The sequence below is a fragment of the Thermobia domestica genome, chromosome 16, assembly GCF_964235325.1.
Source record: "Thermobia domestica chromosome 16, izTheDome1.hap1.1, whole genome shotgun sequence".
Taxonomy (NCBI): Eukaryota; Metazoa; Arthropoda; class Insecta; order Zygentoma; family Lepismatidae; genus Thermobia; species Thermobia domestica.
Window position 1 is genome coordinate 77,128,533 of NC_137469.1, and position 23,766 is coordinate 77,152,298.

Below are 23,766 nucleotides of genomic sequence, written 5' to 3' on the forward strand. Positions count from 1 at the left end.
ATTCGCCGCAAAATTTAAAAAGTACAAAATCGTCATAAAAGGCAAGTCGCTCCATTAAAAAACAATGAACTCCTTGTCTTAAAAATACCATTCTATTGGTTCATCGCCACAAATTCAATAAAATTCAATATCTAACTAATAAAATAAAAATATAAAAAAACATTATTAAAAACGCATCAAATCAAAAAATCCAACGCCCCTGGCAATCCAACAAAATTAAATCCAATTATTAGCTAACTCCAATACATCCAAACTCCTTCAAATAAACATTCATCATTCAAATAACCAAAACAACATCAATCTCATCAAATCTATCAAACTAATGCTCATCCTTTATCTCTTAATCATAACCTATTTCTCTCTCTCCCACCTTTTCTCTAACTAGTCATTCTCAAATTAAATATTTAAATTTTATTTAAATTCAACCATAATTTTGCAATTAAATACCATGTTATGCATCAGTTTCATCTCCAATTGTCACATTTATTCAATAAATATTTTAAAAATTATTCTAAGCTATTAACTAATGACACAGCACCGGCACAATATGAAAGTGGAACTTAAGAAAACCACACAACGTGTTTTGATTTTTCATATATCTACTCTGGAATTGATATAATCTCAAAATGCTGTTAAATAATATACTATTGTACCGTAAATAGTTCTAGTACTTAGTGGGGGAAAGTTCCAAGGGTTCTTTGATAAGTATAAAACAATAATTTAGGGTTATTTTATAGTATTTTAAGTTTGATTGATTATCAATATTTAACAGACAGTGCATGTTGTTAATTAACTTCTGTTTTTAGATCTTATGAGTCAGCCTAATGCCTCAACTATTAATATCGTCAATAAATCATCCACAAACGCTCGCATACAATGGGAACATCCAAATTCATTATGGATGCCAGAAAGATACACAATAAAGTGTTGTGAATACAGAAAATTTCTCGACGACGATGATCCAGTGGATGAGACAAAGTGCAGTGTTGTCCAGGTACCTGGAGATGAAGAATTACACGCAAATGTCCAGAAACTCAAGAGTATTCATGAATACAGATTGATAGTTGTTGCAGAGCTTCTACAATTCAACAGGAATGGATCCGTTGAACCAATATACTTTCGAACACGTAAGATTGACATTTTTGTAATTTCTGTTTTTCCAAACTTATTTCCAAGCATCTTCTTCCGAAAATTCTCACATAGCCTACCAAAAATCTGAAGCTAAATCTTAAAGCATTAACTTGAAATTTAGATATTGATATTTCTCAAGTACGTGTCACAAAAGAGTATTAAGAATAACCCTAAAGTTACTACTACAGTTGGAAAATACTAATTATCACTGATGAACAGAATTCCATCTTCAATCTCAAGAGATTAACCGTCAAGAGATAAATCGTTTGACACGTAGACATCAATTATATATTTGAGATTTATAATTATTTACGTACCTCTCTTCTATTAAGGAATCAAATATAAGAAAAATTTGTAAGCTTCCAGCCCAAGAAAAATGTTTTGAAATACAATAGGTTTTGTATGATTTACAATATACTTTCATGGTGTAATGACCAATAATAGGTTTCGTAGGTACACTCATGTCCAAAATTATTGTCGCATGTCTATAAATATGTTGTAGGAATATAACTTGATAACGAATTCGTCCGGTATTTCTTATAATGTTAGCATGTGTATAATCGGCAAAGACATGTATGTGGCAAATTTCATGTCAAAAGAGCAGTAAATAAGAACAATAAAACGAAAATAAAACTTTATTGTCCATTTAGCAATATTTTGTTTTACTCATTCTAATTTTCGTATTTATAATTATTTTCCTATGAAATTTAAAACCAATACACATTTCCCGATTATACACATAGTATTAAAAGTACCCTGCGAAATTTATCAAATTATATTTTTACAAGAAGACAGTTATAGATATGCGACAATCATTTTGGACATGAGTGTACATAGGCTAACTAGAGGGGGATAGTCCCCAAGAATACTGTTACCCCCTAGAATACTGTTAGATCACAGGTAAGTTCTTTCAATTATCAGAAGGAAAGTTCTACTTACGCCAGTGGAGACATTACTACGCAAGAGTTTATCGATTAGTAACAGAAGTCTGCGAAATTATTTCACCGCTTTCGCTAGATAAATTTGAGGCCATTATATATAATCAAGTATATATTTTTTAACTTGCAGTTTCGTAAACAAACAAAATTTGTATTCGTTATAGAGAGCAGCTTGGGTTTTCGTGGTGTGTTTGTCATTCGCAAATTATTATTGTTTTGCTTCTCTGCAAGCATCTAAGGGTTAAAGACTGGTGTCTTAAAGGGTTGAATAACCATTATTTCTATTGTTTGATTATTAGAAAGAATCTCATACTTTGTTTAATATTGAATCTCCTGTTGTGTGTAGGGATGGACAGAGAAAGGTTCGAGCGAGTTTTCTTTGAAACTCGACTCGACTCGAAACAGACATCTTTTCAGCTCGACTCGAGAACTTGACTCGAAAAATTTCCTCAAATTCGACTCGAATTTGGGCCAAGTTTCGAGTTGAGTCGAGCCAAACCCTGTGTGTAGTTCCAAGCACTCTTTTCAAGTTCCTACATAGACAATATAATTATCAATGATACTACTACTACTACTACCACAACTTTTATATTAAAGTATTATTATTATTATTATTATTATTATTATTATTATTATTATTATTATTATTATTATTATTATTATTATTATTATTATTATAACAACAACACCGTGTATAACCATGAAAGGTAGGCAGTTTATAACTGAATACTGAAAACAAGTTGACTGTAGAGCTCGGTCTCCGAAAAGTCTTCAGGAGGCAATGGCATCAGTCATGAGGTTCTGGGTTTGAATTCCGGAGAAGTAAGTATTCGGGCTCGAGCCAAAAGTTGTTAAAAGTTATAGGGCGCCGGCCAAAGATGTTCAATACTGCTCGGCCCGGGTTTATAGTTGTCAACGGCTCCAGCGGCTCGGCTCACAGCTCATTCACTATCGAGCCGAACCGAGAAGTGACCCGAGCCAACAGCTGACCTAATCGAGCTGGCTCGAACCGATGGCTCATCCGAGCCAAACCGAACCGAGCTGATTGCTCACCCAACCGAGCCAGTTCGAGCCATCGACTCAGTTGAGCTGAGTTGAACCGAGTCGATGGACTCGCTTCAATGGAGCTAGCTCGAGCCAATGAATGACATGAGCCGAGTCGGTGGCTCATCCCAACCTAGCCGGCTCGAGCCATCGGCTTAATTGAGCAGAATCAATGGCTTGTCCCAACCGAGCCGATGGCTCATCCCAATCGAGCCGGATCGAGCAGCTCGCTCAGTTGAACTGAGCCGAACTGGCTGACATCACTACCTGGGTTGGGCTTCTGCTTGAGCTTAAAAATTCGACCGTACAGATCTCAACCTTGATGGTAAGAACTACATACTTATGTTGGTGCTCATGACATTTGTGGATGTCCCGTTATAAAAAATCTATTGTCGTCTCGTTATCGATACGAGACGATACACACTAAAAGTACCCATAAGATGCACTAAAAGTAAGTGACGAGATGCGCCCCTGTTGTGAGCAACACTAAAGGTATTCCACATTACTGCTTACATTTCTCATGGCTTTCGTTTTCCGGTCCAATCAGGCCATGATTTCAAAACAAGCTGAACGTGGGAGTCATTTATCAAACTCGACTCGACTCGAAACTCGACTTCAAACTCGACTCGGAACTCGACCCAAGAAAGTTACCTTTGACTCAATTCGAAACTCGAGTATAATTCAAGTCGAGTCGAGTTATACCTTGACTCGTGCTCATCCTTAGTTGTGTGGAACTTAATAACGGGACATCCCTTTTACGAAACAAGAACATTAATTATACATAAGTGGAAATATGCTTGTTAATTATAATAATTTTCGTCTTTTGAAAGAAGAAAATGAGCAATCTCATTGTTATCCTATTCATATCAGTCTAACACTGATACTCTTTTGGTGAAGCGTTACTGCATCTCGTCCAAAGTTGGATTATCTTTTCCTCTCTGGTTCGCTTTATGTTCTAAAAAGCCAATTGGGTTATTGATATTTTAACTCCAAAGAAACATTAACAATATTTTTCAATAACATGAAATTATATATTTTTCCAGAACCTGAGAGTGATATAGCAATATCTGTGTCTCCAGAGGGAACTCTTCAAGTGCGTTGGCTGAAAAAAATTGCAGACTATAGAGAGAATGAAACAGTCCATTTAGAAGTTCTCTCAAACAATGGTAGTAAAGATGCAACAGTTTATGCTTCTGATGTTAAAGCCCTTGGAGAAACGGTGGCTGGTGTAGAATATGGGAAGCAGTACACAGTTCTTCTGAAATCTAATGATCTTCAAGAAACAGTAATCATAATGGCCTGTAAGTGTAGTTAATGACATAAAATTAATAGTGTAATAAATATGTAGAAAAACTGTATATTTACGTTGTTCCAGAAGCGCCCTGTTTGGAATACGGAAGTTGAATTTTGTAATAAGGATTTTGAAACGAAAAACATATTTGTTAAAAGATCAAGATTTTACCTTTAAGAAACATGTTTTACCTGCAGTTTTGCCCAATATGTTTAATACGAAGAGATAAAGAAGTTGCTTAATTTGTTGGTACTGCTATCTTTAGAAAGGTAAAATACATATAAAACAAGCTGGGATAAGGGACTCTGCAAATTAGGAGATCATATTAAATTTTTAAAGAAACTGGTAGTACGAAATTTATGTACAAACTAATCGTAATAGATATTCTATTAAAATTAATTTGTTAACATACTTTTTTTTAGCATATATACTTTTAAAGTATTATTTCGTGAAAAGTCATCACAATTAAAACTATCCATTAAGTGATAAGAGTCTATCAGTTAAGGTTATGGGAGATGTTTTGAAAAAATGAAATAAAATATTTGAGTTATACGTCCCACGGTTATGCCGGCTAGGCTAAAGGAGACGGTGATGATGAGAAATGAATGAAATGGTGGAATGGAGAAAGTGAGAGGAAACAAGAGAACCCCGAGGAAACCCACGCACACGGTGTTTGTTCACTCGGCGCGAGCTGGGATCGAACCAGGGACACCATGCACTTGAGGTGAACGCTCTACCACTGAGCCACCGCGACCTCGAGGTATGTTTTGAGTTAAATTGAGTTGATTTTGACTTTAACGTCCCGTTCAGCAGCGAGGCTATATGAGACGTGAACCTACTGATTAACGTGATATCCAAACCACATGAACTCTCACCGGGAATCGAACCCTTCTCTCTCACGTTAAGGCGCGCACGCTAACAGCTTAGCCACAAAAGAGTTCTAGAGATGTTTTAAATGTCTAATTGAAAAACTTACAACTTCTTTTTCCGTCCGAATTATTTAAACTTTTTTAATATAGTGTGAGTGACGCTTCTTATTTTTAATGAGTCTCGACTTTTGTATTAAGCGTTTCTCTTTCACACATTGACCCTATTCTGTCATTACTTTTGCATGTATTAGTTTACTATGATTTATTAAATGGGAAAAGATACTAAAATGCACTGCTTCAAACTTTTCCTTGAAAATATAGTTTATATGAGAAATTAAAATTTAATTTTTAAAAATGTGTTCTCGATTTTAAATATGACTGATTAGAGGAAAACATTAATATTCTTTATTAGTCTTATTAATTATTACATTAATAATCTTACATTAATGATTTTTAAAAATGTACCTTTTCCTTCTATTAATTTGTCCCCGTTCAAGTTTTGTTCCCGGCCTAAAGTTATCCTTCCTTCTGTAGTTACCAAATGCTACCAAATTAAAATTTTATTTTATTACAGGATTTCTTTTTCAGAAAGAGACTTCATAGAACGTGGACCTGCAGTTAAAAAATATGAACCACTTTTACTAGTGTTTTCTTATATGTAAATGTCTTATATTTTGTTTTTGATACATCTGTTTTGCTCTCTCTATATAGTCTCTTTCATTTCATGGCAAATCTAATATATATGAGTTGTATCGGTACATAATGTGTCAATTGAATTATACGTAAGTTTTGTCGTTCAACATCTTTGTGGTAATTGTGCTTTTTAAATATCCTTAGATCCATCTTGTCCTAGAAACCAAACACAATTTAAGGAGAGCTGCTATTGGATTACAAAAGGAAAAGCGAAAATGAAGGAGAGTGGCAATGATTTATGTGAGAAAGAAGGTGGTCAATTAATGAAAATAGACGATGAAGATGAACTAAGCTTTGTTTATAATCTAACATCACAGCAAGCAAACAAAGTGCACGTCATCGTGAATGAAACTTTTCAAGAGCCCAAAGCGCGAGAAGGTAAAAATGGGCAAAGTCTCTTTCGATATAGTTAAAGCAACTTTCGGCCTATTTAAAATAGTATAGAGAATCAATATTTCTAACCTGTTCGTCTTATAATTGAGTATTCATCCTAAATCTATTATATGACAAACCAAATAGTATCGTGCAAATGCAATCATATTTCGTGTAACACATGAGAAATATTAATTAATGCTTTTATAAAGAATAGTTTTATTTCACAGTTGGCGTGATAAGGATGAATATTGTATGAGTAAATGAACAACTTTTTTGGTTCTCGTAGAATTAAATTTATGTTATTGAGAGTTATTTAGTGCTATTAATAGTCTTTTCTAGTCATTTCTTACATCATGAACACATATCCAAATTAAATTTATGCTCTTGTTTTGATTCTTGACTTCATGTTTTTTATACAGTTTCTTAATTTTGAATCTACTTGTTTTTCCTGTGAGTTTGTGTAGATTGTACTCCCACTAAAATCAAAGCATGTACCATATGTATCATTCAATTAGTCAGGAATCCCAAATCTATACAAACCAAGTTCCTATCCCTTTATAAGGTACAACTCCAAGGTTGAGACAGCATTGCGTATCGAGAATTCAGTATTTTAATAGAGTGAACACGACATTGAAAAAATTAAGATACCTAGCAAGAGTACAATATTACAAATAAGTTTTTTGTCAATGTTAATGCAAAAAAATTAAAAAAGAGTTATTCAATACTACCAACTACATCGTCGTATTATTTAATAGGAGCGACAGCAGAGAAACTAAAATCAAAAACCGTCTTGCTGCATGGCGGCGTACACTGAATGTATTTTTTTTTAAAATACAAAATGACAAACTCCTATGGAAGCATCCACTGCAAAGCATGAGTTATATTAAGCCGTAAGCCTACTTCTGCCACCTTCTGCCATATAAGGATAAAAAGAGAAACCACTGGCAAAAGTAAATTGTGAGAAAGACAAGCAAATTTCACCATATCACAAGTGCAAAGATGTTTCATATATGTTTATCTTAATAACATATTTAGTTAGTCACATCAAAAGAATATGCCAATAATTCTTCTTACTATAGCCAACAATTTTAATTGATTACTAATCATAAAGTTGTTGTTATAATAGTTTCCTATGTGATCTTACTTCGCACAAAATCCTCCCAAACCCTTCAAAGCTTTTGTACGGAATGTAGATGTTTGTTAGATTGAAAGCAAAAATATTAACATCGAAATCCTAACCCTTTGGAAAATAAAAAACAAAAAATTTATCTTTTTTCGCCCATCTCCCATCTACTTATTTAATATCTCTTTTTTTCATACTGATTGTAATGCATCTACGGGCTTTGGTCATCTATCGTGCATTACGTACGATTTTTACTTTCAACTTCTTTTCTGTCACACTTTAGAAGTAACAAGACGATGTAGTTGGTAGTATTTAATATTCAGAGTTCACATCTCACCTTGATACTACGTTCATGTTTCCACTTATAATTCCTGTCATTTTGCACTTGTAGCTTTGGTATTGAAGAAATAATGTAGCGTTGAATAACTTGTTACATATTGATTGATCCTGCGCAAAATAGAGCAATACTAGTTATAAATTAATGTTCTGTTTATATTGTTTTCTGTTTACGAATATGTTTATGCAAATTAAAGACAGGAAGAACAAGTTTAGCTAATATATTCTTTGTCAATAAAGGAAGATTATTCATAACAATATTTTTTTCGTAGACTGAATTCGAACCCATTCTGATACATAATGTAATTATGTATGAGACATTGCTTATTGTAATACGAAATCAGTAAACGAAACCTCTTTATTTTCTTCTTTTTTCCTTGAGGATTGTACGTTGTTAATGAATGTAGGTCATTTGCCGCTCTGTATGCAGGTTTTCCAATTTTTACCTTGTTTCTGTAATTCTTTGTGATAACTCTTTACATGCCAATTATATATTTCTTTAGTGGTAAAGTGAAATAGTCTATTTGTCTTGAGCTTGTTAACTGAGTATGTTAATATTTTTGAGAACATATAGAGCAAATGCATTTTCCTATAAGTAGACTGAGAAGAACTATGTAAGCTCAGTGTTTTAAGCTCTGGATTTCCGTATAGAGTTTAGTGATTAGGAGTGTGTAATATTTCTTCAGCTGATAAAATTTACAGTTGTCTTCATTATCCTTCTAGGAGGTCCAGCATGTTATCTTATTATTGGTCCAAGTAGAAGTTTAGTTGAGGTATCCTGTGATACCAAGGAACTGTTTAGTTATCTATGTGAAACCAAGACAAAATGTAAGAATTCTATTTCCATTATATTTTTTCGGAAAACTGTTAATTATATGATATAATAATAATTTCTCTTTAGTATTCGGCGGTTATAGACATTATATACTACTACAGTCAATAAGTTCATGGACTGGACACAGTGTGGCGTTAGTTGTAGGGGAAGGCATTGTACCTGTGAACACTTTTAGAGTCTTCGAAATTTTGGTGCTAATATTCAGCACTTTTCCCCCAATTTTTGTCGTACATTTGATGTGTCATCTCTTTGCTATCAGATAGGATGCTTTTTAAACGTGTTACATAATTACAATTGCTTTTATAAGATAAAATAAGAACAAATCCGATTTGTTCACAGGTACATTATGGTCGTGTGCCATTGCACAGACCCTCTTGTACCTTTGAACAGTGATAATTACAATGTTTCTGCGGCAATAATATAAAAAGAAGCCACAAATATTAACAGTTATAAATTGCAATAAAAGGTTTAGCTATAAAGAGCTCCCCAGAATTAAAATTTTATTAATTAAAAATTGAAGAGAAGTTCTAACAAACACTTGTGAACAATAAATTTGAGCATATACAACTCTTAACATTATAGAAACTACTTAAAATTATAATTAATAACTTTATATCCTAACCTAACCCATATAAAATATATCAAATGTTTTAACTACTTACATTGTGTAGCTTTAAACAGTATTATTTATCGTTCAAAGGTACACGATGCATTAATGTTCATAGGTACAAGAGGGTCACCATTACGGAAAAAAATTATCAATTATCCACTAGCTTAAATATTGAACAGAAGTTAAAACTAAAAATATTACTGTATTCACCAATGATTCTAACCCAAGTTTGGACAAATAAATATCACAAGTTGCAAAAACCGAAGAGCACAAAACTCAAAAGGTAATTACAAGAAATCTTCGTTTTGGGGGCGAAAAAATTAAAAGGAACATTACTCGACACAATACTCAGTAAACAACAGCCATACGCGTTTGTAGTGCTTTTTTAAATTTAATCTTTCAAATGAATTTTAATCACTGCACCTAGATAGCTCTGAATTCGAGAAAAGCACAGGTGTTCAAAGGTACATTGTTTCAAAGGTACAACGCCTTCCCCTATATTACAGCTGATAAGTGATATCCTGGAGGAAGCCGTAAAAGTTCATCTCTCGACCCACCAAGAGACCGGTCTGTGCATAGAGTGTAAACAGACGTACTATTTCTGTTGTGAAAGGAGTTGATTGCTCCGCGACGGACTTGGAGAATGTCGCAGTTTGAGCAACGGGCAAACATGAAGTTCTGCGAAAAATTAGGCAAATCCGCTAAAAGAAACGTTGCAGATGATCAGGCAAATGTAGAGTGACAACGCCCTTGGCCGCAGTGCGGTGTTTAAGTGGCATCAATGGTTTACAGACGAGAGAAACAGTTTAGAGGATTATGAATCAGTAGGTCGATCAACAACAGTCCGAACAAAACGCAAGATCGAACAAGTTGCAATGGATGTGCGCGCTAACCGTTCCCAGTCGGTAAATGACATCCCAGCAGAAGTAGGGATCAGCCATGGTTTGTGTCACAACATTCTGTCGGGTGACTTGAATATGTCGTGTGTCACTCAGCACCGTGTCCCACGCATTCTGACACAAGACCAACGATCAGAAGTGCTGACGCTGATAGAACATTCATGAACCGGATAATAACAGGAGATGAAGCATAGTGTCTCCTCTATGATCCACAAGTAACGAGACAAGCAGCCACCTGGAAATCGCCATCATCTCGAAACTGCAAAAAACCGAGACATGACAGGTCGAAAGAGAAAATGGTGCTTGAACTATTTTTAAGCTCAGTGTGGATCTGTATAATTGCCTGTGTGTGCGTGCGTGGACGTTCACATCAAGCACAGCAACCATCGGTTCTACTGATTGCCTATATTTTGGGCACCAGTCCACGAATTTATTTACTGTACTAGTATTTTTCATCATGTATTGCATCAATCTAAAATTTAAATGTATACGATAACGAGATGTACACGATTTTAAGGCTTCATACAACATTGATATAATTGTTCTAAAATAAAGTATACAGTATTTCCATTCAATTTAGCTCCAAAGAAAATAAGTGAAGATGGTAGCTTTGAATTATGACAGAAATTGGAACCTATTGAGATACAAATTGAAAAATGATTTAAATATTAGGTTTCATAAGTATGAGAGAAGCAATGGCAAGAAAGCTAACTTGTTAGGTTAAAGACAGCAGATTATTAAACTATAGGTAATATAATATAAATCATCATAACGAAGTTTGATAGTTACCAGGACTTGAGGGTATCGTATGGATTAATAATACCCAAGGTTCGTAATTTGTCGTAATGGCGACAAATGTAGGGTGTTTTGAAACAAAACTCCTGTTTTAATGACTTAAATAGACCCTATACCATCTTATTTTTTACGTTACTAAGTACGCGTGCACATGGGGTAATTGTATCGTAATCCTCTAAGAAATGCACAAACCTGAGCACGCAAGAGGATTCAAATTGCACAGGGGATTAGACCACCAAACAAACAGCAGTAGTACTATTTGAAAATCATAGTACATTTGCCACTTAAAATAATTTGACGAAGTACACACAAAGAGTTCGAGAGTGTAGTGTTTCTAGTGCTTCTTTTATAATAGCTGCATTTCCTATGGTTTATTGAATGCAAATAAATAAATGTTATATTGATGCAACACACTTTTCTATTAGGCAGAACTTGTTAATGTCAGATGACACAAATTATTATGCTTTCGAAGGACCATGTGAATGTAGTGTGTTTGTTAACTCGGAAAGTCGGGAGAAAAATCGATTTCCACAATTCAACCAATTTACATCTTTAACAATCACTCCATTTTGAAAGGCAATTTTGGATGTTCATCTAGGCGTTCATGTATACTGACGTATTTTACTTAGAAAAGTAATTTTAATGCACCTCATTAGCAACAAAATTAACAGTTACTCGTGAAGAATAAAAGCTAGAAAACTGTAGCTGGCATCGATTACGGATGGTGTTTGATAAAGAGCTGAATGCTTTTTAAAAATTAATTATATAGTTAATATTAAAGCCGAAAGATAAGTAGATTCAAGTATGAATGCATTGAAGTTTTAAAATTTGTGAAAGTTTTCCAAAGCAGAATATTATAAATTGTTTAGGAATTGATTAATAAAATGCAAACATAATGTTGATTATGTAAAATTAATTGCGGATGCATGTTATTTATAGATGACATTATAAGTATTTTATATGATCAAATTGGTATATTTCAGAATCGATAATGTTCCGATACATATCGATTCTAAAATATGATAGATGTAAATATCGATTTGATTTTATTTGAAGATGAGCGTAACTAAGACAAGTGTGAAAAGTCTATAGAAATTATTTGAAGACATCAACTCATGTGATATAAAATAACTTACTAATTTAAAGAATCCATGTCCAGTTCCTATAATACATTTTTAAAGATTTATATCTTTGGAGTTATTGATACAAATGCTGTTTTAAGTTTTTCCGTCGATTAGAGTAACGAAAGTTATTATAACTTCTTATTTTCAGTTGCACAACCAGTAATCACACCTGAAATTGTTAACGTAACAGATGAGTCTATGGTAATCAACTGGACTTCAAGTACAGCATGGAAAATGTTATACATTATACAACTGGAAGGCCAGAGTAAAAATATACGTGAGAAAAGAACAGCCACTACTATAGAAGTGGAAGAACCTCCAGGTATAAGAAAAAAAATGTTATTGAAACTACTAAATGACTTATGTATTAGCACTTACAAAGATGAATAACTAGTATTATTTGTAGTATAGTGTTAACATCATTTGAGTTAATAGAACAACAATATTTCAACAATACGTTTAATCATGTACATATGTACGAGTATTATTATTTCATGCAACTCGCGAAAATTTCATATTTTAATCTACATCACCTAATAAATTATAATACTTGAATATTACAAACATACCACATACTGTATTATATTATGTATTATTATTACATAGATAAATAATAAACATTTACATGTCTTTCAAAATTTGTCTAACAGATGTTGGAACATAAAAACATAACGATAAATAGGTACTGTTTCTCTTTGAAATTTAACAGAATAGCTATATATAATACGATACATAACCTGTAATATATACTTTTCTTTATTTGTAATAGTAACCTTGAAAAATTACTATGAGTATTGATTATTTTTATTACTTCAGCTGTATGATCTCACTTTATCTTTCTTTATGCTGTATTATGTTTATCATAATCTGCTGTCAATTAGATATGAATTAGCAATGGTAACGGCTAATATTTTCTGATTAGTTACCATAGAAGAACTTGAGCCAGAGACAGAATACCAAGTTCAAGTTGTGGCTTACCTTGGGAAAAATGAATTTTCCAGTGAACTAGTAGCAATAAAAACAGCTCCAAATAGAACTCTGTGGCAAATAACTCCTTACACTAAGGTATGTTTTGATTCCATTACTTACGTAATTTCAAACAATTTAAAAAGAAAGATAATAAACAATAATTATTCTGGAATGTAAGAACACTACTAAAATAGAAGATGAGGTCCAATTATTTAGAAAAAACATTTAGAAAAATATATTTACCATTTTTTAAATTTATTTATTCATATTTCTGGGTATTACTGGCATCGATCCCGTCACGAATGAGGGATGACGTCCCTCGGCGAGTACACTGTCCGAGGAAGGAATTAAGGAAGAAAGGAATAGGGAAGGAAGAAAGCTGCCTGAGACCCTACATTAGGTACTATTTCGGCATTTGGCTGTTGTCAATGAGAAAAGTCCTGGGAAACCTCACTCAGGATGATGACCTAAAAATGCTGTCACACCTCTTCGACCGAGTGTCGCTACCGGGAATTGAACCTAGAACATCTCACGTCAAAGGCGAGAATGTTAGCAGTTACCCTACGTAGGGTCACGAATAGTTACAATATTGTAGTTAAGCTAACATGGAGTTGAACCTTTCTGTGTCTCTAGTAAGTTTGTAGAAAATGCGCTATCGAAAATGTTTTCAGCATCGTCCATCCACAGCACCAAAACTACACTAGAAAAAAGTTTAAAAGCTAACAAAATGTTCAATGTTTCCAACTATTCATTTACGTACCTTTCCTTTTTGTATGTGTGTTCAACTTATTATCAAACTTTTCCATCTGATTAATCAACGCACTTTTCCTTATTATCCTATAACTTCTGTGATGTCCTGTGTTGTGGACGAAAGCATTAAACAAAAAACTTTAGAACTTCACTTTACTTTTCGTAGCCCAGTGGATATTATGGATTTAAGAATATCGTGTCTCTTCGTAGTATAGTTTATTTGTTTGTATATTATCTTGAATTAGATAATAATAAACTCAATAAACTATCGAATTTACTCTAATCGGCAACAACAATAATAAACCTCTTAACAATTAATTTCAGAGTAATTTATTATCAATTCTTGTATCAAAGCAATTTAAAGTATCCTGGGAGATTTGCATAATTAACATGAGAAAAAAAGAGAAAAGAGGGATGTCGAAGATGATGACCTTTTGTGTTGTTAGAGATAATAATTCACGAAGTTGAGATAAGATGGTGTAAGGATTCGCATATATGTAGAGTAATCAATGAAAACATTTTCGAAAACTGAGAACGTAATACTTATTATTGTAGGAATATAATATTAATTACTAATTAAAACATCAATTCTGGAACATGACTCTTCAAATATGACTCGAATTTGCAAACGAACGTAGGTACAAATAGATGAAAGAAATAATTATGTTACTTAGAGTAGAAAACTCTGTTGTATCCACAAAAGAATCATTAGAAGTACTAAGATAAAAACGTGTATGGAATTGGTAAGTACTACTATGAGCAAAATAAATGACGCGTCTCTTTATTTTGAAGTTTTTTGAAAATATCTCTGTTTTCTTTATATGTTCGAAATTTCGGAAGATTTCCCCAGCAGGACAGGTTAATAACAAACCCGTTTTTAATATTTGTGTTAGATATTAGCTTAAAATAAAGAAATTAGAAGCAAAAAACATTAAATCGACAGAAATCTCGAGAATTACCAACTCTGCTAAAGTGGGAAATTTTCAAGAACGCGAGGGAATTCTGCAGTTCAACACGAAGCAGCGACATCTATGTCATTGAGAGAAGCGTGGATTAGATCTACAAACGAAAATTTTAACGAAATATTTCTAGTATGTCTTATTATATGCATTATCAGCGAACTCCAAATATTTGAATCTATGCTAAGTATTAACGTATAGATAGTGCAAATAGTGGAAATTACCTATGGAAAAAGACGAATTGTTAGCCCAATCGTAATGAAAAATCGTCTTTACTGTAGAACAGGTTCAGCTTATGTAAGAAAGCAAATAGCTCAGTTACCGAGTTTGTATACCGAAGGTAGACGGTTCGAATCCCGTGGAAGTACTGTCATTTTTATCACTAAGGTTATTTTATTTATTTGGGAAAGAATCAAATTGTAACATATGTGTAAAACTCATGATGATACCAAAAAAAAAAGAGAGAGAGAAAATATCGTCGCATTTGCATTAGTGTGTCTAATTTTTGTTTGCAAACAGATTCGTAATTATTTCCCCTGTGCTCACTGATGCATAACGAATGTTTTCCAGTAAATGTTAATTCTAATTTGGAGAATTTTATAGTTTCACAATGTTTCTCACTACATAGTCTTCTATCTACGTGTTTGGATATTTTGATAACAGATTTCCCTATTAAATGTTTAATTTTCTCTATAAATATTTGTTTTAAATTGAAATTGTTTTGAATTTACTACATAAGCAAAGTTGCCCGAAGGAGGAGAGCTCAAGTAATAGATATTCTACGTAAAAGCAACCTATTGTAGAATGATGATGCTTCTTACCTTCATCACATAATCTTAACGTTAGAGAGTCAGAGAGAGAAAAATCCTGTTTTTTCCTCTCCTATGACCACTCATCTTAAAGCTCTACATGTAATGATTCGTGTCACATAATTTCGGCTCTCCAAAGACATTTATTATTATTATTATTATTATTATTATTATTATTATTATTATTATTATTCCTGAATATGCCACCCTTACATAATGTAACGTTAGATATCTTGGTTTAAAGTGCTTTCTTTAGTAATAATTTGAGCAACCATGTAACAAAATTTAAAATGTATGAGGGGGCACGAAGTTTTATTTCCCCCCCCCTCTCTTTTCAGCACCGTCCCAACAGAAAGTATATAATTTCTGACAAGCAGAGTAGACAAAATGAATAAGAAATATATTTAAAGTAACCTTTCCTCCTTCGTGAATGGAATATCACGTAACATTTTTTATTCTACTGAAGACGACCCTAGGCCGTTATGGTTAGGTAACAAAAGAAATATCTAATATATTTATTGCGCCCCTTGACTGTAATATTACCTCTTCTTTATTTGTTCGAGGCCACCCTACATAACCAAGGGTGACAAAAAGAATAGGAAAGGTGTCTAAAGATTACAAAACACTTTATATTTTGTCAGAAACAAGGCAGTGTATACACAGCATTGTTTTCGTTAACAAGTGTTACACCGCTGAGTCGCTTATAAAATTAGGCAGAATAAAGTGTTCTAGAGCGATTTGTCCAGGATGGTTTGGTGTCGAGCTAATAACGATGAGTATGTTTATTTACATCACTGTTAAAGAAATAGCAAACTTTCTGAAAGGAACTTACTTAGGAAACAAATCTTCCTTCTACTTAGCCAGAGCCTACTCTGAAAAATTGCATCTGGCGTTCTGAGTGAGTTCTATGGGACTATTAGAAAAATATATTCCCGTTTCCACGCTGATGGTAAAATTTCTTAAACAGTTATTGAATTACGTTCGAAGGGTAGGCGTAAATAGCGCCCCCGCAACAATGTGGAGTGGGGACCGCACAAGCTGCAAGGCCAAAAAATATACAGAAAGTACGCAGGGGCGGAGCAGGCCAAATTTTCACACGGGCAAAGTGACTTTTTGGCGCCCTTCCCCTATATTTTACATTTTATCATAGTGTTTTTAATAGTTTAAACCAGGACCGTCATTTCAGATTTTGCTTTGGGGGGGCAAGACCTCTTGATATAAGTAAAATTTCGCGTTTTTCACTGATTTACTACTATTCTAATGATAAAATCTATATACATCTCAAACTCAGGGGGTCAAATGCCCCTCCCTGCCCTCCCTAAATGACGCCCCTGTTTTAAACCCATTTTCAAAAAGAAACCCATTACCTAGGAAAACTTCACAAAGAATATGGCCCGCTATAAACAATACCAACTCCACCCCCCCTGGTCTAGTGGCTACGCCTGCCTTCTGTGGTACCGGGTCCAATTCCCGGTGGATTACTGTTGAACGATAAAAGTGGTTCGGATTCCACTATAATTACTATCCACATCTCCCTTGCCCATTAAGGCATAACCGTGGAACGCTAAACTCAAGCAAACAAACAAACAATACTTAATTCCCGGCACTCTTTATTCTACATGCCATCTCTCAATTTTTCGATACAGCCCCCTTAGTACTATGAAACTCTCTTCTTCCATAGTGAAATAGAAAAAGATCATATAATTGCCACTACTTTACAAGAATATAAACCAAAAACGTCAGTAGAAAGCACATTATAAAATTTACTTTTTGAGGCTCGTTTTGGTGCCCCTCTTTCTCTGGCGCCCCGGGCAGTCGCCCGGCCCTTAGTCCGCCCTTGAAAGTACGGACGCATAACTAAGGATTGCGGAGGAGAGGTTAACCTTCATGTTATGCCACTGGTTTGACGTGTTTGAAATGTTCAGTAAGTGATCGGTTAGTGAAATAATTTCGACGGTTACTGATGTTTAAAGTTTAGCTAAGACAAAGCTACCTAATCAAATACATTTGATATCGCGATGTCACAATTTGATTTTTCCTCACATAAAAAAGATAAAAACAATAGTAATAAAAACCCTTACTCGTACTGGGCTCCTAACTAACTAACAACCTAATTCTTACAGACTAGTTGCTCTGACCAACTGAGTTTCGATTTCTTACGCGAAAGAAGTCTGTTATATTAAGAGGCATGCTTTTCATTATCAAAACTGTTCGAAGTAATACGAACATGGCTTAAGAACAGAGACGGAACTGAATTACCACTCGATTGACCTTGAGGGCAAATCACCAAAGCGTAGCTATAAACGTAAGTTCCAGCATGCATTTCTCTGGAGTTGTGTTCAGTATTCCTATATGCCAGTCATGCTTGTTCGTAGGAGTAATATGTTACAAACCTAACCTTTCGATAGAGCACAATGACAGAGAATCAGAGGAAAGAAATTCTTGCCATTGTGAACGTGGGATACCACACTGTGCAATAAAACTGACGCGTCTCCTTGAAGTGATATTTCATCGAAAATAACTCGTTTTCCTTTATATAGTCTATCCGAAGTTTTTGAGGGTTTCAAAATGAGGAAATGTTACTGACAAACAAGAACGCATTTAGGGGTGGGTCCAGGGGGTCCGGACCCCCTCTGAAACCCCAACTTTTCTGTAAATTTAGCCTAATTTTGGGGATTATCTTTTAAAATTTTATTATAATTTATCCTAATATTGAAGTCGGACCCCTCCCGAAATAAATTACTGCATACGTGTCTCTGACAATTTTCAATATATTCGTTAAATAATAATATCAAATTCAGATTTCAACGGATTTACATGTTTCATGGCGTCTACATACCGAAAATGTGACTTTTCGACACCCGTCCTTCCGGTCCGTCCGTTCGGCACACTTTTATATGCACTCGCCTAGAGGCCATACCGTTCAACTTATCTACACCAAATTTTAAACTTAGGGTTTACTTAGTATTCTTACAGGAGCTTTTCCATTTTTTCCTACCACCTAAAATAAGTGTGGTTTACAAACAGCCGAAAATCGAAAAACGCTATTTTCTCACAAATGGTTTTAACAATTTTGTTTATTTTTCATTAATCAATATTTAATTAACAACCCTATATTGCAGTATCAGATATTTATCTTAGAAAAATTTACAAGGGGTAGTTTATTCTTGGAGGTGACTTTTTCTCGACGATTTTCTCAGAAAAGACCCTGGCGAATTTTGTACACACTTCATAAATAAATATTTGACCTTACAACATGGTATAAGTCAATTGACCTATATGAGTAGTAGTTTATTCTTGGACTTGAATTTATTCTCAGTGAGTTTCTCAAACACGACCAGTTGGCAACCCTGTATCTCGACAACGAAGCTGAATTCGAAAACTGCTAGAGACCATTTGTCTCCTTTTGATGTCACGAATCACCTCCCGAAGTTTGTGGACATCTTTCAGGTTCATCCTTAATGAAGCTTCTTTTCGAAAAGTTAACTATTAACTTTAGGCATTGTTTATCTTTTTTTAAATCACAAATGTCGTTATTAATTTTAAGGCAGAGAACTACTTCTGAGAGAATAGATCTTGAAAAATAATTCTAAAACTTAGACTTTTGTTTTCGAGACATTCCAGACAAGACGAGACATTTTACAAGCTATCTCGTGTCCAAAACATTTGCCTCGTATTATCTTGGATGTCACAAAGCGCGTCTTGTCTCTTTCTCGAGACATGTCTTATCTCGTGCGCATTCGTTAACACTTGGAAAGGATTATCTTTCTACTTAAAGCATTGTTTTTTTAATGGTTGCATATTTATGATAATTGCTGTCCACATAAATTACAGTCCTTTCAGTTGAATTAATTTTTATTATTATTATTATTGAAATTGCAATATCTAGTTTAACGTTGGACGATTATGCACCTACGCTAAGGGAGAATGATGATGAATGAAATGGTGAAATGAAGAAAGTGGGAGGAAAATGGAAAATCTCAAGAAAACACATACCCATGCACACGGTATTTGTCCACCTCAAATTTTACTTGGCACGAAGTGGAATCGAGCCACGGACCCCCTGCACCAAAGGTCCCTGCAATGCTTTATTATTAATAATAATAATAATAATAATAATAATAATAATAATAATAATAATAATAATAATAATAATAATAATTGAAGGGAGCTTAACGAGTTTCAACCGTACGACTCAACCAACGTTTGGGTGCCTATTCGTTCGTCGGCTCCATGAGAACTTCTCATAAAAGACATTTCATTTTAATGAAACTAGTAAGTGCCTTCTTTTAGCTCTGCGAAGTAACTATTGCTTGGAATATGAATCTGCAAAACATAAGAGGTAAAATTAACCAAATGGTGCAAGTTTCCACTTATATATACAAAACAATTTTGCAATATCAACTACGTGAATCTTGTCCCATAAAGAAGCCGAAACCCCTACACAGAGCCGTAGCTAGAGATTTCGGCGCCCGGGGCGAAGTAGAATTCGGCGCCCCTCTACACTCACCTTATAAAGCTTATATATATATATATATATATATATATATATATATATATATATATATATATATATATATATATATATATATTCATGTAAGAGAAGCAGCTTTTGTTGTTATGCTAATTTTTTATCAAGCTTCTTGGACAGACCATTGCAACAGCCAAAAGCAATCATTATGTATCCTTTTACAAATAAGAGCTGCTTTCAAGATACTTATTTTGTATTTTATGTTTAACTTGACAAAATTATTTTGGTTGTATACAAATCCATTTGCAGAACAGTTATGGAAAGACTAGGAGCCAATTCTCCTACGCCAGGGAAACCGTGTTAGACATTTAATTGGTGGACGCGGGTAGTGGTGTTGGAAATATCTTGTTTCCCTGAGCATATCAGTAATGTCAGAAATCGAGTCCAGGCCTGGAGGCCCCAGAAATGGCCAGGTTTTGGCCTCGGATTTCTTCTATTCGAATATTAAACACGGAGTTCTTGGACGCGGGTGATGGCGTTGGAAAGATCTCTGTCCCCTTAGCACATATGTTATGTCAGAAATGGAATCAGGCACTCAAGGCTCTAGAAATGGGTTTTGTCATGGGTCCCTTCTATTCACCTATTAACCATGAAGTTGTTGGACGAAGTTAGTAGCATTGGAAGGGTCTTGGTCCCTTGAGCATAGTGGTGATATCAGAAATCTAATTCGGACCGCGAATCCATAAAGATAGGGTCCTGAAATTTTGAGCTCGCGTTCATTCTATTCGACTAAAAACCGTGGGATTCTTGGACGCGGGTGGTGCCGATGGAAAGGTCTGGATTTCATTAGCACATTGGTTATGTCAGAAATGGAACCCGAAGCCCGAGAAATGAGGTTCCGAAATTTTGGATTCGGGTCCATTCTATTTGCCTATTAAACATGGAGTTGTTGAACGAGGGTAGTAGCGTTGGAAAGGTTTTGGTCCGTTGAACACAGTTGTGACTTCAGAAATCGGACCCTGGCCTCGAAGCCTCAGAAATGGGATCTAGAAGTTTTGGACCCAGGTCTCTTCTATTCCTAATTTAAACATGGAGCTGTTGGACACGCGTAGTGGCATTGGATAGGTCCTAGACGTCTGGGTACAGTGTAACATCAGAAATCGGGCCCTGTTCTCAAAGCTTCAGAAGTGGGGTTCCGAAATTTTGGATTCGGGTCCATTCTATTTGCCTATTAAACGTGGAGTTGTTGAACGAGAATGGATCTGGATCTTCTGAGTAGCAAAGGACTCGATCTTCTGAGCATTGCAGTGATGTCAGAAACCGGGGATCGGGCCCTGAAGCCTCAGAAATGGGGTCCCAAAGTCTTTGGCTCGGGTTCCTTTTATTTGCCTATTAAACATGGAATTGTAGGATGAAAGTGGTGGCGTTGGAAGTCTTTGTCCTTTGAACACAACGTTGATGAGAAATTGGTTCCGGGCTTCCATTTTTTATTTATGTCGTAAACCTTTTGTCTAATTTGATCTCAATACCTGATTGTGCAAGATAAAACCACATTAATAGCTGAATTGATGTTTTTTCTCTCGCAATCAAGTATTGAGATTGAGCCATTGCAAAAGTTTACAACACAACCCAAACTTTGGGACCCGGACCTAATTTCTGACATCACCGCACTGCTCAAGGGACCAAGACCTTTCCAACACCACCACCTGCCTCCAAAAACACATTGTTTAATAGCCGAATGTAAGAAACCCGAAAGCAATATTTCGGTACCTCATTTCCGGGACCTTGAATCCAGGGCCCGATTTCTGACATTACCTCTGACAGATGACACGAACCTTTCCAACGCCATCACCCTCGTACAACAATTCATGTTTAATAGGCGTATAGAAGGGGCTCATCGGGACCCCATTTCTGGGATCTCATGGTGGGGGCCCGGTTCCTGACCACCACTGTGCTGAAGGGAATCGGATCTTTCCAACGTCACCGTCTGCATGCAACAACTCCATGCTTAAACGAGAAATAGAGTGGACTCGAGCCCAACATTTCGGAACCTCATTTATGGGGCTTCGAGGCCAGGGCCCAATTTCTGACATTACCGCTTTCGTTAATCGACCCCGACCTTTCAAATGGCAACACTCTACTACAACACCATGTTAAATAGGCAAATAAAAGAGACCCGAACCAAAACTTTTGGGATCTCATTTCTGGGGCCTCAGGTCCTGGAGCTTTCCAACATGACAATTTGTATCTAATAACTCCATGCTTAAAAGAAAAATAGAATGAAGCCGACCTCAAAATTTCGGGACACCATTTTTGGTCTTTTGAGACAAGAACCCAATTTGTGACATTACCACTGTGTTCAGACGACCCGGACTTCAACTTTTCCACCCACGTACAATTCCATGTTTAATAGGCGTATAAAAAGAACCCCTGCCCAAAACTTCGGGACCCCATTTTTTCTGGAGCCCGGTTTCTGATATCACCACTGTGCTCAGGAGACCCGGACTTTTCCAACGCCACCATCTGCATCAGAGATGTGCGTCTACGCGTAAAAAACGATAGTTTACGTTTACGTGTCAACTATGCGTAGACAATGTAAACAACGTAGACTATGTAGAATATGTCAACAACACGTAATTTAATATGGCGTCGTGGACAATAAAGGAGCTTTCTTTTGTCGTTACCTTGCGAAATTGCGTACAAAATAAAATGCCTAGACTAGCGAATAGAAACTTTCAAATACTTAGTTTCGTCTTGATGAAGGAAAATGAAAAATATTATGCATTTTGTAAAATATGCAAGAAAAAATTGGCAAATACAGCAGATTCAAGACTAAAAGCCCACAGGTGAGAATTAGTTTTGTAAATGTCATTATAAAAGCAGTGCTCGAAGTGGAAAATCTAAGGAAGTAGTATGTGCAGAGCAGAGTAAACATACAGATTAGATAATTCTTTCTACTTTTTATATGTTAGTCGTTTCCCTAATCTTTTGCTGCACCGAAGCAAAACAACTGAATGAGGAAATATGGACAAACGAGCAACGAAATTCTTCCTTACATTTGATAGTGGTTGTCTACATAGTCTACACGGGAAAAGGTGTAAGGTAGATTACGTATAGATTTCGGTAGACAATCGCGTAGACGTAAAATTGTAGTTTACGGCACATCACTGATCTGCATTCACTAACTCCATGTATAACACGACTTCCCTATTGTAAGAGGATTTTAATGGAATTTTCTTCAGGCTCTTTACAACTATTTATAACGTTTCAAACTATCCATAAGAAATGAAATTTCAATACATTAGAAACTATGTTCTTATAAAATGTTCAAAATGAGTGAAAGCATTGATTTCCAGTAATAATTGTAAACTTTCGTAATTTTATTCTCTATTTGAATAGTATTTTAATTTCGAATCTTTTACGGTAAAAAATATTTTTGTGAAATGTAACGGAATACATACGGAAATATAATGTGTGTATATTTTGTATGTATGTAGATAGGTAAAAATATCACACAACTAGATACATATGCAGAAAAATACCATGGAGAAATGATTCCAATAAAAACATTCAAATTGGAAGCAATTCGTATGTCAATTAAATTTTTAAAAATCACTGGTAGTGATCAGTCTTTGTAAAAGACAAAATCATTGGTTAAGTTCTGACCTCTTAAGCCCCTATTTTACAACTTCTTCAAGTTCGAAAATATTATTATTATTGCTACTTTCATTTTTAATATTCCCGC

The 23,766-nt window shown here is 34.9% G+C and overlaps 1 protein-coding gene across 1 annotated transcript in view; it reads left to right on the plus strand.

Annotated features, from left to right (window-relative positions):
* Positions 1–23,766, plus strand: part of LOC145673177 (uncharacterized) — a 196,784-nt gene that overhangs the window by 145,885 nt on the left and 27,133 nt on the right. The window contains exons 13-18 of the mRNA XM_081742635.1: positions 807–1,127; positions 4,157–4,414; positions 6,111–6,344; positions 8,524–8,628; positions 12,212–12,385; positions 12,986–13,128. Of these exons, the coding sequence (XP_081598761.1) occupies positions 807–1,127; positions 4,157–4,414; positions 6,111–6,344; positions 8,524–8,628; positions 12,212–12,385; positions 12,986–13,128 (1,235 nt within the window). The remainder of the gene's footprint in view (positions 1–806; positions 1,128–4,156; positions 4,415–6,110; positions 6,345–8,523; positions 8,629–12,211; positions 12,386–12,985; positions 13,129–23,766) is intronic.